Here is a 17,686-nt window from a genome sequence, read left to right on the forward strand (position 1 = left end):
CAGCTGGATAAAGTGGAGCAGTATCGCAGGAGGGAAGCTCGTAAGAAGGCTTCGGTAGAAGCTCGACTGAAGGTACAAACTTTGATTAAACCTGAGTGTCTGTGGTGCAGCATCAATTTACCTTCCTTTACCCCTTCTCCTCTCCCCTTCTGCTTTTTGATTCTAGAGTTTCATTCACATAATTTTAAACCATGGGCATAAATCTTCGATCTGTGTCCAAAACATAAACTTTGCATCCTGAAAATAAAACAGCTGAATGCTGTACATCTTACGGAATTTTATTGAAGCATTTCAAGTGTTCTTATGTGCTGTAACTTCTACAGTTTATTCGTGGACAGCTACCTTCATGCTGTGTAGCCTGTCAGCAAAGAAAGCTTTGCTTTAATGATTGAATACTGAACTTGTAACAAAAAATCGATGACTGCATCTGGAAAAGGTCAGTCAGTTTAGTCTCTGGCTCTTCCATGGGTTTATGGAAGATAGCTAAAATCTATGACGTTCATGTGGAAGTGTACCCCATGATTTCCCCCTCATTCACTTGTGTACATGTAAGTGCATGCACACACATGCATGTACACAGACATAGCCTAAAATAAGAGCAAGGTCATCCTATGTTTAGTGTCTGTATGTTACTTCTTCTTTCACTGGTACTTACTAGCCAACAGTCATTTTAGACCACTATATTAAGTAATTGGAGTAGCGCCTTAGTAAAGTGTTTTGGGAAATATTTTTGAGTTTACAGGATCAAAATGGCTGGCATACGCTGTGTCTAATCTTATAGTGCAGAGTAAGTTGGTTTATCTCACAAGTATTTGATGGCTCTTTTTCTGTGGGAGGCTGCACTAAGTAGAAGAGACCCCATCTTCTTCCACATTGAAAAAATGTGTTTGCAAGTTATACGTTAATTTTTGCCTGTAGCATAGAAACAGAATTTATGCTGATGACTTGGACTGGGTTTTTCAGATTTAAGGCAGGAAGCATATAGTGGGTTCTGTTAATAGTGGATCAGTTGTTTAGTTACTGTGAGCTTTTTATAATACATGAGCAGTCATTTGCCTGCTGGATGCTTCTATAGACAGTGATGGCTAAACATATCTTTGTAAGCTTTGTAAATGCCTAAATCCACTTTATGGCTAGTTTCCTTTTATTTTCATTAAGTTACCTTAACTTCAGTCATCTATAGATAGTCAGAAATACCTGTTCCAAAAAGAAATAAAATATCCCTTAAATGCTTTCAGAGTGCATTCCTGAAACAGGTAATCGTAAGTGATGCAAAGCAGTTTTTCCTGTAAGAATTACTATTGTGGATGGGACCAGTAAGATACGTGTTTTGAGCCCTGTTCCTATGATGGCTTGGCTTTAGTTTTATTTGTTTTTTGGTTTGTTTTTTTTTTGAAATACAGTGAGGGTCAGTCCAATCTGTGATGAATATGCATTCTAGGAAGCAAAGTCCATAATGCTAGGACATGCCTCTCCCCCTTCCCCCACTCCTCACCCCTCCCTGGCCCCAAGTGACTATCAGAAGACAAAGTGAACATGGGTGGATATCTGGGTTTAGAATTTTTCTTGGCCGTTTGTGTTGGTGACTAAGATCAGTGATTGTTTCTGTTTAACATAATCAAGTTTCTGCAAGTTAAATAGGCAAAAGTGTGAATATGTAATACTTGAAGATCTGCCTCAGAAAAAATGGTATTGAACAGTTAATGGTCATGTTATTTTTAAAATATCTTATCCTCAGCTTCAGGAGGTTGTGTTTGAGTATCATCCAGAGTGTCTGAGTATGCTAATTACCTCAGTTCCTGTAGGGGAAAAATGTGTTAATGCAGCAGTTCTCTAAATAGATACCGTATAAAAATGCCTTACGACTGCTTAATTATACTGGGTCTGACAGGAAAATACAGCTTTAGCAATAAAATCAGCATGTCATAATTTGAAAGTACATAAACAGCAATAGTTTAAGAATCACTGCATTTTTCTGGGACTTTCCCAGTACATTTAAAACACAATAAATGTTGTTCATAGTTACCAGGATTTCCTCTCTGGCTTCTAGTATCAGACAAAATGTTCCACAACTGCCCAAACTTTTTGGCCTTAAACATATGGCAAAAAATGTGTTTTGAGCTTAGCAAAACTGTTAGGACCTCATTTCTTTACTGGTTACATGAAGTGTTTGAGCTATGCAACTCTGTTTTCACTGATGTCTTGTCTTTGGCTTGTATTTGAAGACTGTTATCTGCAGTTTCATATTGCACTCACCTGATTTCATCTTAGTCACATCTTTTTAAAAACACATATATAAAAAACATTGTGGATTGTGATCTGATTTTTTTCACTCAGTATGCACTATAATACATGTTCTATAACATGTCTGAGATGTGAAATGATATTCAGGACTAATAGCTTATTCAAAAAGTCCTTACTTCAAGTGTCACCTGTTACAAGAGATACCTATATTAATAACCTCTCTTTTTGCCAAAATAATCTAGTACTTTATTATTGGTGTGGCTGTTGATGTTTCACAGTGTTGAAATTCTATTCAGTTTTGGGTTTTGTTGTATTTTGACTGAATTCCTTTTGAGGTGTTTTGGATTTTTGCCTTCAGGCATGGGGGGGTGGGGGGAGGGAGCTGGTTTTGGTTTTTAGAACATTTTCAGTTGCCAGTCAAATTTTGTAATTGCTTTAGGAAAATGCCTTGTGAATCTGCACATACGAAGCATTCCGTTGAAACATCTGGATCAGCTTTATTCTGATATCCTTTGAAATGAATTTAAGAAGGAAATGTGAAGCAATCTCATTTTGCCTTCCCATGATCCTGGTTTAATATAGCTTTATAGTGGTGATGATCTATCTGCTTATGCTCCTATGTTAGCTTTGTGGGTGAACCAATTGTGTCTAGGTCCTTTAAAACTAGATAAAACTTCAGAACTTCAAAGAAAAACAAGAGAATATGTGTGCACACACAGAGTAAGTTGCACGTTTCTAGTAAGCTATAACATTACCTTTTCAGGTGTGTTTTTTCTCTGAAAATGTTAGTAACAGAAATGAAAATGAATTCCTGAGAAATGCTGAAAATACAAAAGTTACCATGATTAATAAGAGTTCATTCTTTGTCTTTTTCTTTGTATTTAAGGCAGCAATACAGTCACAGTTAGATGGAGTACGAACAGGTTTAAGTCAACTGCACAATGCACTTAATGATGTGAAGGACATCCAACAGTCTTTGATAGATGTCAATAAAGACTGGAGACAGAGCATCAACACCATAGAAAACCTCAAGGACGTTAAGGATGCCGTAGTGCAACATAGCCAACTGGCAGCTGCTGTAGAAAATCTCAAGAACATATTTTCAGGTAATCTCATGTTCTTTATATAATCCATCAGATACTTGAAGGCACTTTAAAATCATACTAACAGCTGTCAAGTTTTCAAGTAATGTTGAGAACTTTAAACTTCGCTGGGAATAAAGAATTGAGGAAGACTCACTACGCATCACGTTCAGGGAATTAGCTGGTAACCGTTTAATATATATCAAGTCTAAATTGTGCTGTAAGAACTTCTAGTCTGGCCTATCTCATCATCAGACACAAGTCACAAGGAAGCTTCTTGCTAGCAATCAGTAGCACCGGTAACATGTTTAGTATAAAAGACTGAAATATGCAAGCAGCATGTAGAGAAAGAACATTCAGAAAGATCTGGAATGTTGCCAGTGAGTTGGGCACCTGCAGCAAGCCTCTTGGGCAAAAATAGTTCCAACTGATTTCTAGGGAGCACAAACTTCATGCAAACAAGGCAAAATATGAAACAGCATGATCTCCAGTCAACGATTCCCTGCAGTCTTTCTCACACAACAGCCTCCAAGTATTTCCATTAATGTTACAAGCCTAAGTATAAACTGCCTGAAGTTCAGTTTCAACTATGCACAGTCCTTGCTTCAGAATCAGGCAGCGTAATCACAGAGAGCAACTCATGCATAAAGGAATTATACATGGGAGACCCTTCTTCCTTGCACCACTGCACAACTGCGAAGATTTGCAAAATTAAATAAGATTAATGTGATATAATGGGTACTGTAAAGATAAAGAAAATGGGATTACCTCTGTCCTCTTATGCAGCCTTTTTGGTGCACATTCTGTTCCATCTTGAATCAGGGTGAATTCCTTGCCAGGACTTTTCTGCTTGTAAGTAATTTTAAGAATTTTACGCCTATAATGAGGGCTAAACCTATCATACTGTTTTGACTTCATTTGAATAGGCTTTTCTTTCCTCTTCTCCTGATAGTAACTCAAGGTACCTATAAAGAAAAATTGTCATACTGCATTGATTTGTTTAATTTCTGTAAGAGTATATCCAACTGCTACAGTACCAAACTGGAATACATTTGGGTGGCTACTTAGAGTAGTATTTACATTCAATGCCTAGCATTGCATGTAAGCAACAAAGAACAGCAAGAATAGCAAAATTTTGTATGTTACAATGCTGAATTATTTTGGGGGTGGTGTTTTCTTTTACACTGAATTCACTTGAGACAATAAGCCTTTTCTTTACTGGCATTCTGAGAAGTTTTTAGCGTGAAGCATCTCCTGTCGGGATTCTTAAACAGTATAGTTGTCGATAACTTCACTCTGAACAAAACAAGTATTTTATAAACCAAGTTGTTTTCAACGTGATTAATGATTGTGTATAACTGTCTTTTCAAACCTTTTTTGGGGCCTGCCAGTGTTATCACTAGCTGCCTTTTTTGCAGTGATCATATTTCTGTTGAGATTTTTCAATTCTTCCCCCCTAGGATCCTAACCGTCTTCTCTAGTATCCTTTGAACACTGAAAAACAACAAAGAAAAAGAAAAATCTTCTAAAAACTTTAGCACCATAGGTAGTTATCCCTATTCATCCTTTGTGTCTTAGGCAGGCAAAAACCTCCTGCATGAAGGAAGTAAAATTCAGTCTTACTTGGTGTACATAGCATCAGGTTAAATAGGGTAAGTGACTTTTAGTCAGGCAAGTTTAATGACTTTGGTAGAAGATACAAGAAAGCTTGTACTGCAATTTGTTTGATAGTAGATTTTCATGGATTTTTATTTTCATTTAAGAGGGGGTTGGAGAGAGAGAGAAAGGAAATTATGTTGTCTTGGCACTGTGGTCTTTGTTTAGCCACTGATCAAAATGGAGCATTCCAGTAAATAGTGGATAAAGACATTCAGCATTTACTAACAATTTTTGAGTACTACACAATAGTTTCCTTTAAATTATTTCAAAATAATTACTACAGGTGTTCTCCAGCTCGTTTCCTAGGGCTTTTGTTGTATTTATATTCTGTATCTTGGCTGTGGTGTTTTACTCTTTGGGTGTTTTTCTGCTTCTCTGCTTATATTTCAGTTCCAGAGATAGTCAGGGAGACCCACGATCTGATTGAGCGAGGAGAACTTCTGCAAGCTCATCGAAAACTGATGGATTTGGAATGTTCTCGTGATAACCTGATGTATGAGCAGTATCGCATGGACAGCAAAAACACGCATGACATGAACCTCATCCATACATACTTTGGGGATATGCAGAAACTTTCTGAGGAGTTGGCAAAGCAACTTTGGATGGTGGTTCAAAGATCTCTTGTTACAGTCCGTCGAGATCCAACCTTGCTTGTTTCTGTTGTTAGGATAATTGAGAGGGAAGAGAAAATTGACAGGCGCATGTTAGACCGAAAAAAACAAACTGGGTTCATACCTCCTGGCAGACCAAAGAAGTGGAAAGAAAAAATGTTCAACATTTTGGATAGAACTGTGAGCACACGAATTGAAGGCACTCAGGCAGATACTAGAGAATCTGACAAAATGTGGCTCGTCCGCCATCTAGAAATCATACGTAAATACGTCCTTGATGACCTGCTCGTGGCTAAAACCCTGCTGGATCAATGTTTCCCTCCAAATTATGACATTTTCAACAAATTGCTAAACATGTACCATCAAGCTTTGTCTACCCGCATGCAAGAGCTTGCTGCGGAGGATCTGGAAGCAAATGAGATTGTTAGCCTTCTAACTTGGGTTTTAAATACATACAAAAGGTAAGGTCCCTTTTGCTTTTCTGTTAGCAGTAGCTGAGAGTGAGCATGCAAAACAGTTTATGTGCTAATATTTGCATGTCTGTTAAGATATAAGATACCTCTCCTATGGAGACAGGCTGAGAGAATTGGGCTTATTCAGCCTTTAGAAGAGAAGGTTCAGGGGAGACCTTAGAGCAGCTTCTAGTTCCTGAAGGGGGCATACAAGAAATCTGGAGAAGGCGTTATTACAAGGGTGTGTAGTGACAACACAAGGGGTAATGATTTTAAACTGAAAGAGGGTAGATTTAGGTTAGATATAAGGAAGAAATTCTTCGCTATGAGGGTGATGAAACACTGGCATAGGTTGCCCAAAGAAGCTGTGGCTGTCTCATCCCTGGCAGTGTTCAAGGCTGGATTGGACAGGACTTTGAGCAGCCTGGTTTAGTGGGAGGTGTCCCTGCCTGTGGCAGATGGATTGAACTAGGTAATCTTTAAAGATCCCTTCCAAGCCAAACCATTTTATGAAGACCATGGGTCACTGGAGCCTGTGTACCCATAGAGTCAGCAACTGGAAAGACTGGAGTGTGTTGAAATCTAAGCATCCCCAGCCACAGTAGGAACCACAGCGGGGGCTGGAGCTAGATGGTCTTTAAGATCCCTTCCAACCCAAACCATTCTGTAAGCCTGTAAAACCAAAGAAAGATAGTAATAAAGAACTTGCTGGTTTCATGTTTGTTATGCATTTTCCTTCCTGGAAACTGCTCCTTAAAAGTTGTTTGCATTTTCTAATGTGATTTTGAGCTGTTTTGTAAGCTTAAAGTTTTAATGCTTTTAAAGTTAAAGACCTGGTTGAAGCTACTGTCACCTTGATTTTTGTGCCAATTTGGTGAAGTACTGTGAAAGAGCAGAAGAAACTGAGAGCTTGTGTGTGAAACAAAATTGTTGTTGGCCACAGCCCCAGAAGATCTGTATGGTTAACAACTTTCTATTGTTCATTCTTACAGGGGTTAGGATTGTTTCAGTGTTGTTTCACTGATGTTAAATGGAAAGAATGTAGTAACTTCCTTCACACTTTCTCTCAGAACTAGGTGGCGATTTGCTTAGTTAGAAGAATTTCTGCTTACAGGTTTTCTCCTGTGAGACTCTTAAACTTTTCTTTTGGGTTGTGTGATTTAGGGGATTTTTGTTTTCATCCTCCAAGTAGAAACAGCCGAAAAGGCAACTGTTTAGTTTTTGCTGGCATGTAGTTACTAGAGCAACTGATTTGTTGGGGGAAAAAGTGATGCTAGCCTTTCTGTGTCTCATGGCTGTGATCCTGTTCTTGAGAGCTGGCACTGACCCAGAGTCCATGCTGTGTAGACTTTTGCTGTCTTCAATTGCTCAGTCTCACTGATTCAACAAATTGCATGCTTGATAGGTTTAGAGTATAATAGCATAAAGGAAATAGGCATGAAATAAAGCTAGTTATAGAAATTCTACAGAACAGTATTAAGATTCACTTTGTGTTCAGCACTCTACACTGAAGTTCTGCTTTTTTCTTCTTTGCAAGGAACAATGAGGAGCACCCACTAATGCATACTTGCATACCTGTGCAGAATATATGAGACATGCAGCTACTAATAAAGAGCTGAGTTCATTGGTCTGTTCTTCCTTGTTAATAGACGGCCAGAGGAATAACTCCATAGCGAATGTAAATCAGGAACATGTGAGTCTCTCTACCTATGGGGACATGGCCTAGCAGAAATTCTGCTGCCAGGTTCTTCATTTATGCCCTGAGATTGATGTTCCAGTAAGGCAATTCTTGGTCTTAAAATTGACCTTCTACCCTCCCCCAGAAAGCAGAGCAGATTGCTATGGAATTAGATGACTCGGAGCTAAATCTCTCTCAGTATCTGTTCTGTTGTACAAAGAGGGAGCAAAGCCAGTGTTGCATCTATTTGCAAAGCAACAAATCAAACGGGATTGCTTCTACAGCAAGCTATGTGGATCATAGCACCTCATGGTGCTTCCTTCGCCTGTCTTGTGAAGGAAGTGAAACAATGAGAGGAGTAGATACAGTACAAGATACCTGAGAATGCACTTCTCTCCTGGATCTTCATGTAATAAGTGTGATGGAAATTAGAGGAAATATCTCAGGGGAGAAAAAGAAAAGAAAGAGGCTTTGAGTTTCTCTGTTCCCTTAGAAGAAAAAACTCTGAGAGGGCAGCACAATAACTGTATTCTTATAGATTACAGTAAGATGTTATAAAGAGGCTGATATTTAGCTGTTGTCTATGTTTGTAGTGGACAGTGGAAGAAAGAATCAGCTTGGAATTGTGAGTGGGGAAAAGTGCTCAAGCAGGATACTTGCGGAGTTTACCAAATCTCAGCTGCTGGACATGTTTTATCCCTATAGAAAATGCATTGTGTTGTTATGTTTATATGTCATGGTTAAACTGTGAAGAAGTATGCCCTATATGACACCACGAGATCTGTTTCTGTGATATTTCACCTGCTTTTACCTGCATGAAAAATAGGTTCTGAGCTGCTCTTACATTCCTTGTTCACTTCTACGGAATGCTGTATGGTAGAAGCTAGTTTTGTCCTTTCTGATCTTTCTCTACTTTCATTAAATGTAACTGAATATTAGAGGGAACATAAATATTTGTATTTGCATATTCCAGCTGCACTTCAAAGCCAGCTGAGAAAATACTGACTAATTAAGAGAAGCAGCATTGAGGGTGTTTATTCTGTGTAATGAGCTGATAAAATCATGCATTACTTCTGTTTACAGTATTTCCAAGATAGGAGTTTTAGAAGTCTCATATTGTTCCTTACAAGAGCAGGTCTTCAAAGCTGTTTTTAGAAGTGTATTCAGCTCATAACTGTGGAACTGTAGACTTTAATATTTGAATAGGATGTAGTTTTACTGTGCTAGATGTGTTTGTCTTTCATATTTAAATCAGTAAGAGCTTTGGAAACATACTGCTAATACTAAATCTGTACCAGGTTGGGACCAGGACTCTACCTGGTCTAAAACCCAGGGGTTTAGGGGAAAAATGAAAGTCTTGTAAGATACTGATGCCCATATTTTTTTTTAACATCATTTTATCAGATACTAATTAAGTGTTGACAAAACTGGATTCACAAATATTGCTACAGACATTGCCAACAATCTCACTCTGGGGAAGAACAGAAGGAATGTTACTATACATCTAGCTGTATGCTGTCTCTGGATCAAGTAGCTCTTTTTACAAGGCAGAGCAGGATTGGTGGCAAGCCTGACGTAGGAGGCAGAATAGAAGCTTCTAAAATGTTAGTTTCCAGATAATACAATTCTGGTTGAAATTTCAACTTTATTATAAACTTTTTTGTTTTAAGGGAAGTAACTCTTTCGTACAGTTCGAAGCCTCCTAACACTTCTAAGAGCATTGCCCATTACTTCCTTTCCCCCAGACGCTGGGTTATTGTAATCAGGAAAGAGAACTTGTGGTAACATATAGTATAGTAAGAATTTTTGTCTTTGGGGGCTAGAGGTAGAAGCCTGTTTGGGACTTCACTTGATAAGCTTTGAGAAAGATTTAATGTCTCTGAGGCCTTTTGAAGTAGGGATAAAGATGATACAATGAGGGTACAAATATCTTCCTACATGGCACAGTGCCACAAACAGCTTCTCACAATTCCCCTGAACAAGGTTAGAGCAGGTCCTGCTATTGTGAGTATTCTTTATGTAAACAGCAAGGGAACGGAGCTCAGTTTTCTGGATAGCTTGAGTCACTTAAAATATATTCAATCTCTTTTCCTACAGGCTCAGGAAGAAGCTACAAATGTAAACTGTTCAGTTATAGTAGCTTTTATGGTTTCAAAGACTGAAATCTTGGGGTTTTTTAGTAGTTAGCCGTCATATGGGGATTTTTTAGTGCTTTGAGGTTTTCTTCATGTCATGGAAGCGCTGCTATGCTCACTTACTGCATGTGCCCAGTGCACTTAAACTTGCAGAAATATACAAACTAAACACTTGTTTAGGATTTCTTTTTTAATTTGCTATTTGTTTTTTATAGTTGCCACTGCAGTAGAGAATTTGTGGCTTCTTTCTGCAAGCACACTAAAAATGGAATGTGGAACAATTTATGGTATTATGGTTGAATGTATTTCCATCAGCAGTTAATAATGCGTTCTCTGAAGAGTGTGGTTTTGAGTTATAGATTTTTTGAGCATGAAATATTAAAAGTTCTTGCTGCGTTGTCCTTTGGCATAGCTTTTTTTACTTACACAAACAACTTGTTATACAATCTTACACAGATGCAAAATATCACTGTAATGAAATGCACTTTTAATGTGGCATGCGGGATGCCTCCTCTTGTATTAGGTGTATTTTCCACCAATACAGGAAACACTGTTAGGTTTTTTTTCAGTGTATTTTAGTTTTTGATACAGATGTGATACAAGTAGAAAAGCAGAAGCTTCTTTTGAGAAACTGAGGAGAGGATTTGGTATCTGTCACTGCTCTTTCCCATTCTGAAATTCAGAATGTAAATTGTCTGTCATCACCTCAGAAACTTAAAACACATATAAAATTGTCCCCTATTAAGAGCCCACAGGTTGAACCAGTTGGCTTTTATTCAGTCTTAAGCAATTGCCTGTTCTCATACGTAAAAGTTAGAAACACATGAAAGGGCTGAATATTTAAAATATCTCTAATATGTTTTTTAATATATGCTGGACTATAGCTTTTACATCCTGTTCTTTCTTTTACATAGTTTTATTTACATTCCTTGTAAATGCAGTTATTGTTGCAGTTACTATTAACCACTTTCTGAAATGTGTAGATATGGAAAACTGCCCCTTACAGTGTTCATGCAAAACAAGCTGCTTAGTTTTTAACGTTCTTCTGAGATTTTTTTATTTTTAACTAATCTGTAATGTCTTTTTTTTGTTTGTTTTGTATTTGGTTGGGCTGTTTTTTTTAAACTCAGTACAGAGATGATGGGGAATTCAGAACTGTCTCCTGAAGTGGATGTAAATTCTCTGGATGCTCTAATTTCACAAAATGTGGTAGACCAGCTTCTCAGCAAGTACATGTCGACACTTACTGTGAGTAGTGATAATGCAAAAATACATTTGGATGTGTTTATGGCAGCGTTAGTGCCTCAGTGCTGTTCCTCCATCAGAGGAAACTAACGTGTCAAATGTGAACTTGGTATCACTGCTTTTGTAAGTTTTCATATACTGTGTGTAGGTTTGTTTATGCATTTGTAATCAGGTGATCTTACAGATTTAAATCATGACATTTCACGGAAAAGTTATGCTTTACAGACTGTATTAATCATAGCTTATTAGAAAGGAGGGAATACCAGTGTTCGTACATCTAAATTCATAGCTATAGTATGTTAGGTATGACTATACTTAAAAGCCACTGAATGCAGTTGGGCCCTATAGTAACCATGTCAACATTTAATACAGATGTGATCTTTTCAAGGTAATCAGGATGTTCATGTTTGCCAGTTTGATTCTTTTAACAGTCTTTTTCCCTTCATGCCTGTCGACTGCATGAGCATAATTTCCTCTTGTGGATGCCTTTTCAAGTGCATCTTAAATCCAAAGACACCTCTTCTTGGTTATTCTAAGAGTCACTGGGAAGCGGCCAACTGCACGGCAGAAGAATCAGTGTGTGGTTGTCGGGTTTTTGAATGTATTTTTCTTTAAAGATTAGGGTAGTTGGAACTTTGGACTTGCTGTTCTTACATTGTTCGATTGAATTCCTACTCCTCCTGAGTTTAGGAGCTCTGCCAGGCAGAGAAGGGAAATTTTTCTACTCCTTTGGATGTGTCAGCTGCTGAAATATGTCCAGCAGCAGGAACTACTTGGCCTTGGTATCACAATAATATGAACCAATCATGTTATGTCTCAAGGAAGTTGCCAGCAGAGGCTCTGCTTCACATTAGCTTTATTGGACTTTCATGTAAGTTTATTTTTCTGCACTTACCTTCAGGACAAAAAACATTGGTTTGTTTTCTCAAGCTACTTTTGGCTTGACTCAGGAAATGACTTTGAATTCATTTCATCCCCTACTAAGATGAAAAAATATACTTACATTGGTTGTTCAGGAATGTTTGTTCCCTACCTATTGGAAAATATAGAACGCTTTTATTTATAATCTATAAATAAAATAAAGCAAAGCTACTATGAAAAACACAGAGTGGTTTTCTTTTGCTGGTTTTGATTTTTTTGGCTGCATCTTCTTTTTAAGGCAGAAAATACTGAAACTGCTGATTTATTTCACAGGATTCAGCCTGATCTAATTTTCTACACATCCCCACTTACACTTCTACTTTATTTCTTTTGATGTTGCATTTAAAACTGTTTGTAAACAAAACATAACTGGTTTCATTTGGGTAAATGAAAGTATTTCCTAGTTGTGACTATCAAGTATTGATGTTTAAGTCAATAAAAACATCTCATTTTCATGAGAAATAGAATGCTAATAGATATTAACAGATTTCTAATAGATTTCCCCCCCTCCCCCTAAGCACCTCAGCTTTAAAAAGTTCATGTAAATGATAGATCTTAAGGTAAAAAATGATGTCCCTTGGGCTTCTGGCTTAAGGATTAACTGCTTTGTTAGTCATATCTCAGCAGTTCCATGGTTATGAGGAAAAAGGTACCTCATTTCATGTAGCTGAAGATGGTACTGTGTGTACTTAGCAGGTACAGCACTTGACAGGCCACTCGCTGTCATTTAATAAAAGGAGGAAACTAGAGGTCTGTGTTTGGTCAGCAGCATTCCCTGTGCAGAAGAATATATATATTTCAGTTTCTTCCTTTGTCCTATCTGCTGATAGGAATTTTGACCAAAATATACTGATTTAATACATTTGAAAATGTTAGCATTAAAAAAACCCAAACATTTTATTTGACTTTTTCCCTTTATGCACATGCCTGCTCATCCTGTTTAATATACCTGTTATACATTAGAAAGAAGTATGAACCTTTACTAGGGGTTTTAACTAAATGTGAATAAAGCAGAAAAGAGGCAGAAACCTTTGAAAACATAGGGATAATTATTTTAGATAGACAGAAATCAAAGAATCCAATTACTTATTTAGCAAACATGCTGGTCTTTACTGCCGACTCCAGCAAATATGTCCATGATATCTGTGTGATGCAACTGATCAGGAAACTGGCTTAATCTAGTTGTAAAACCAGTTGTTATAATGTCTGTTTGCTGTATAATGTGCTGGTCAGGTGGGAGGAGAGCCCACTATTTTATCTCTATCACAGCTTTTCTGCACCACTTAAGTTCCTAGAAATACAACCCATTTAATCTAATCCTGGGGTTTTGTCCCCACCGGTAGCAAACATCAGTTTCCTAAAATGTATGTAAATGAACTACAAGCAGATATGTATTAAATTTCCTACATTAAATATTACCCTAATTTTGTCAGTTGTTGAAAAATTCAATTTGAAATCTAAAGTAATATGCTTAATGAATGCTTCCAAAGTTAATAAACATGTTGATTCTGCCAAACTGACTTGTTCATTGTCTTAGGAGTACTCGCCTTCCAGTGTGCCTAAGAACTGCATCAGTGGTTTACCAGTACTAACCCTTTTTGTCACTGCAAATTCAATTTGCCTATGTTACCTATATCTTGTAGTGATTACAACAGTGGTCAACATTATCTGCTGCTATATGTACTATGCATTGTGGAAATGGCTACTGTTCCAAATATTGTAGTGGGGTTTTTTTGTTCTGTTAAATTATAAATCTTTGTCTTGGTTGCTTTATTTAATGTAGTCTAACATCATTGGCTGGCTGCGGAAAGCACTGGAGACAGATAAAAAAGACTGGATAAAAGAAACTGAACCAGAAGCAGATCAAGATGGGTACTATCAGACGACGCTCCCAGCTATTGTTTTTCAGGTATAAGAAAAATTGGTTATTCTAGACAATCTGCGGAAGCAGTATATGAATTTGGGGCAATGGAGAGTTGGGAGGGGACAACCAAGCTGTTTGGAATGCTGTTGGGTTTATGCCTGTTGAAGTATAGGTTTTCTCCTGTAGAGCTGTTAGTTGGAGGGGTTAGATTTTTTGAAGCTTTGTGTGCCTGTTTCACTTTAACACTTAGAATTAGTTCTTTCTATGGGTAGATTAGAAACATATTTTTCCAAACCTGTTTTGTTGATATTTGTATTTAGTTAACTGCTTTTACTTGGGTCTTTTCATGCAAATTTGTAGTATAAGCTAACCAGATGAGATGTTTGCTAGTTAGTAGAATATTGCTTGTTAATATGGTGCTGATTTAGGTAGGCGTGTATTTGTTCCTATCATTTTTTCGTTATACAAACACCTTAATACTGGAAAGAAAAGTTCTGTTGAAGATCAAAAATGTCGCTTTTTAAACACTACTTCAGTTAATGCCTGTCCAAATTATGAAATAGCCTCAAACCAGATAAGATAAGGCTATTTCTAAGATACTTCTTTTTTTAAAAAAAAAGCCATACAAAAACCAAACACAAAACTGCAACCCCTGTTGTTGGTAGTAGAAAGCTAGTTGTCAGCTTATTGTGCTCATTTTCTAATTTTTCTTTACAAATACTGTGTTACTGTCTTCCTGCAATTGTTTCACATGTTATTTCTTTCCTTTCTTTTTCTGGGTTTTTTGCTACGTTTGTTCTCATTTGTATTAGTGCCAAGGTTGACTTCATCTAATCCGTTTCAGAAGGTGTGTGGTGCCAAAGAAACTGGTGGCTGTTTGGATAGTGTTTTGCTGGCAAAGTTTGCAGTGCTGAGATTCATGTAACAGTGAAACTTCCAAAATCATCAGGGCATGAAAGCAGCTCACGTTTCCACCTGACTTTGTACTCTTCTTTTCCAGTCCCCCTCTTCCCTCATACAGTTCCCTGTAGGTCACCTAGATCTTGTGCCTAGTTGTGTTCCTGAAGTTTAGGGGTTCCTTCTACTTCACTGACGTTAACTTACTGCTTTCATGTATGGGGAAAGCAAAGGAATTTGAGTTGTAAAGTTATTCATTACTAGCTGCGGGAGTTGACCCAGGAAATTTGATCCACTGCAAAGCCAAATTCCTACTGAATTAGAAATACTAAGTACTCTTGCTGAAGAAAGAATGCAGCTGTTTTCAGTGTCAGGAGAAAACTGCAGCCCACATTAATGGTTGCCAATAATTTAGTTACACTTATAGTGATTTTTGGTTCAGTTAGCAGCAATTGTATAGGCTTGTTTTACAAAGGAAAAAAGAAGACATATGTAAAGCTGGTGCTAGTGAGAGTTTCCAGCAAGACAGGAGCTCTGTCTTTGGTTTGCCACTGCTAAAGGTCTCTTATAACTAAACTATTTTTAACCTAGATGTTTGAGCAGAACCTTCAGGTGGCTGCTCAGATAAATGAAGATTTGAAAACAAAGGTACTCCTTCTATGTCTTCAACAAATGAATTCATTTCTAACCAGGTATCGTAATTTTTAAATATAAATGCTTTATACTGCTTCTGCTTCTCTTTGTTCTTACAATTCCAATACTTGTTTTTTGTATGGATGTTTCTGTATTGCTTTCTTTCTCCTATCACAACCGTGCCAACCAAGCTTTTCCTTCCCTTTCCTTTTCTTGCTTTCTTCCTCCCTTCCCCTATTTCACCACAGAAGTTCTTCAGTGCTGGTGAGTGGCACTTTCAGTTCCTCTCTGCGAATGGCTCTTGCTTATGGAGTCAGTTCAGCTTTTTTTTTTTTTTAATATCTCAAATTATGACTTATACTCCTAACCATGACAGAAAACACCTCCTTGGCTGGCTTCTGCCCAGAACAGAGAGGTTAAACATCACACGAGCAACAAGCCTCTTATAAACTACTTTTAAATACCTGACAGGCCCCAATGGAACATTTGGACCTACAGGTGTACTTAAGTTATTACAGATTTCTATTTAATGGCATTCCTTTTATATGTTACAGGTACAAAGATGAAGCACAGTTGTATAAAGAAGAACATCTTAAAAATCGTCAGTATCCTCAGTGTTATGTTCAATACATGATTGCAGTCATCAACAACTGTCAAACCTTTAAGTAAGCCTTCATGTTCTTACAGTATTGTGAGAAGAAAAAATATTGATATTTCATTTGTAATACTATGTGTTCCCAGAACCTTCTCCTCTTTTTGTATACAAAGAGGGTTTCAGTTCAGAGCTTAGCTGACTAAAAAAGACAATAGGTTTAAATATGTTACTGTTTTAAGAGGCTGATATTGTGGCAAGCCAAGCCATCTCCCCTTACCACTGAAAATCCACTTGTGATTCCAAGAATTTCATTGCCAAAGAAAAATCTGGCTTCAACTTTCAGAATTTGAGAAATTCATTCCAGTTAGTTGGTCTGGGGCCTGCCATCTTCTCTTACATTTGACCTCTCACAGTTCACCTTCAAGCAGCCATCATCAAGGTGAAGAAAAGTAAAGGTAGACCTTCCTTTATTAAGAGTATCAAAACAGGAAAAAGAAACCCTTGTTGCATATTTCAGTGTTGAGCAATCCAACCCCATGTTCATCTGTACCTGCTGCCACTTGAGTTTACAAGTCAGCAGTAGTTTGTTACCAGCATAAAAGTAGCCTAGGTTGATCACCCTAAAATCATGCTGGAGAGCAAATTAAGGCTTCCAAAGCAAGCAGCAGGCATTATTTCTCCTTGCAAAAACTAAGACTTCTTTCTGTGTATGCGATCCAGAGATTTAGTAGCAATGCAGTTGTCCATTGGTAGTTGATGAAAAGCATTGTTATTTGTCACAGAGAATCTATAATCAGTCTGAAAAGAAAATACTTGAAACTTGAAATGGAAGACACGTTGTCAAGCAGTCATGCAAGCATGGATGCAACTTTAGACATCATTGCCAAAGAAGGATGCTGTAGCCTGCTAGATGAAGTCTTCATGGATTTAGAGGTTAGAATTTTTTTCCTCAAAAACCCTCAGAAGTATTATTTTATAAGGAAAAATAATTCAGGGATAGAGTAGTTATGAAGCCTTTTGATTGCAGTTTTTTATTGCACATATTTTATATGTGATGTGGTAGCAAAGTGCCAGTAAACATCACTATTGTTCTGCACTGATACAGTTTGCATGTAGGAGACTGAAAGATTGCTTCAGGCAGGTGCTTTGTATACAGATAGTATTTTCTAGCAGATTATGCTTAGTCTTATACTTTTGTAGTTGAGTTTTAACAATTATTTGGGAAAATACTGCTGACGTTAAATTATCTTTTGTATAATAAGGATGCTGGGGAGGGACTCTTCGTCAGGGAATGTAGTGATAGGACAAGGGGTAAATGGGTTTAAACTTAAACAGGGGAAGTTCAGGTTAGATATAAGGAAGAAGTTCTTTACAGTGAGGGTGGTGAGGCACTGGCACAGGTTGCCCAAAGAAGCTGCAGCTGCCCCATCCCTGGCAGTGTTCAAGGCCAGGTTGGACAGAGCCTTGGAAGACATGGTTTGGTGTGTGGTGTCCCTGCCCGTTGCAGAGAGGTTGGAACTAGATGATCTTAAGGTCCTTTCCAACCCTAACTATTCTATGGTTCTATGATCTTGGTACAGACACAGTGTACCTGTAGTTAAGGTAGTTGACGGACTCTATAGATGGGCCTTTTGTGAGTGAAACATGCCCATGTTGTAAGAATTCTGGAA

The 17,686-nt window shown here is 37.7% G+C and overlaps 1 protein-coding gene across 1 annotated transcript in view; it reads left to right on the forward strand.

Annotated features, from left to right (window-relative positions):
- EXOC3 (exocyst complex component 3) overlaps nt 1-17,686 on the forward strand; it is a 25,319-nt gene that overhangs the window by 96 nt on the left and 7,537 nt on the right. The window contains exons 1-8 of the mRNA XM_010010386.1: nt 1-72; nt 3,131-3,350; nt 5,376-6,057; nt 10,992-11,109; nt 13,811-13,936; nt 15,380-15,480; nt 15,976-16,086; nt 16,799-16,949. The exon at nt 1-72 is cut by the window's left edge and continues 96 nt beyond it. Of these exons, the coding sequence (XP_010008688.1) occupies nt 1-72; nt 3,131-3,350; nt 5,376-6,057; nt 10,992-11,109; nt 13,811-13,936; nt 15,380-15,480; nt 15,976-16,086; nt 16,799-16,949 (1,581 nt within the window). The remainder of the gene's footprint in view (nt 73-3,130; nt 3,351-5,375; nt 6,058-10,991; nt 11,110-13,810; nt 13,937-15,379; nt 15,481-15,975; nt 16,087-16,798; nt 16,950-17,686) is intronic.

This window comes from Nestor notabilis, unplaced genomic scaffold (assembly GCF_000696875.1).
Source record: "Nestor notabilis isolate BGI_N333 unplaced genomic scaffold, ASM69687v1 scaffold11912, whole genome shotgun sequence".
NCBI classification, from domain to species: Eukaryota; Metazoa; Chordata; class Aves; order Psittaciformes; family Psittacidae; genus Nestor; species Nestor notabilis.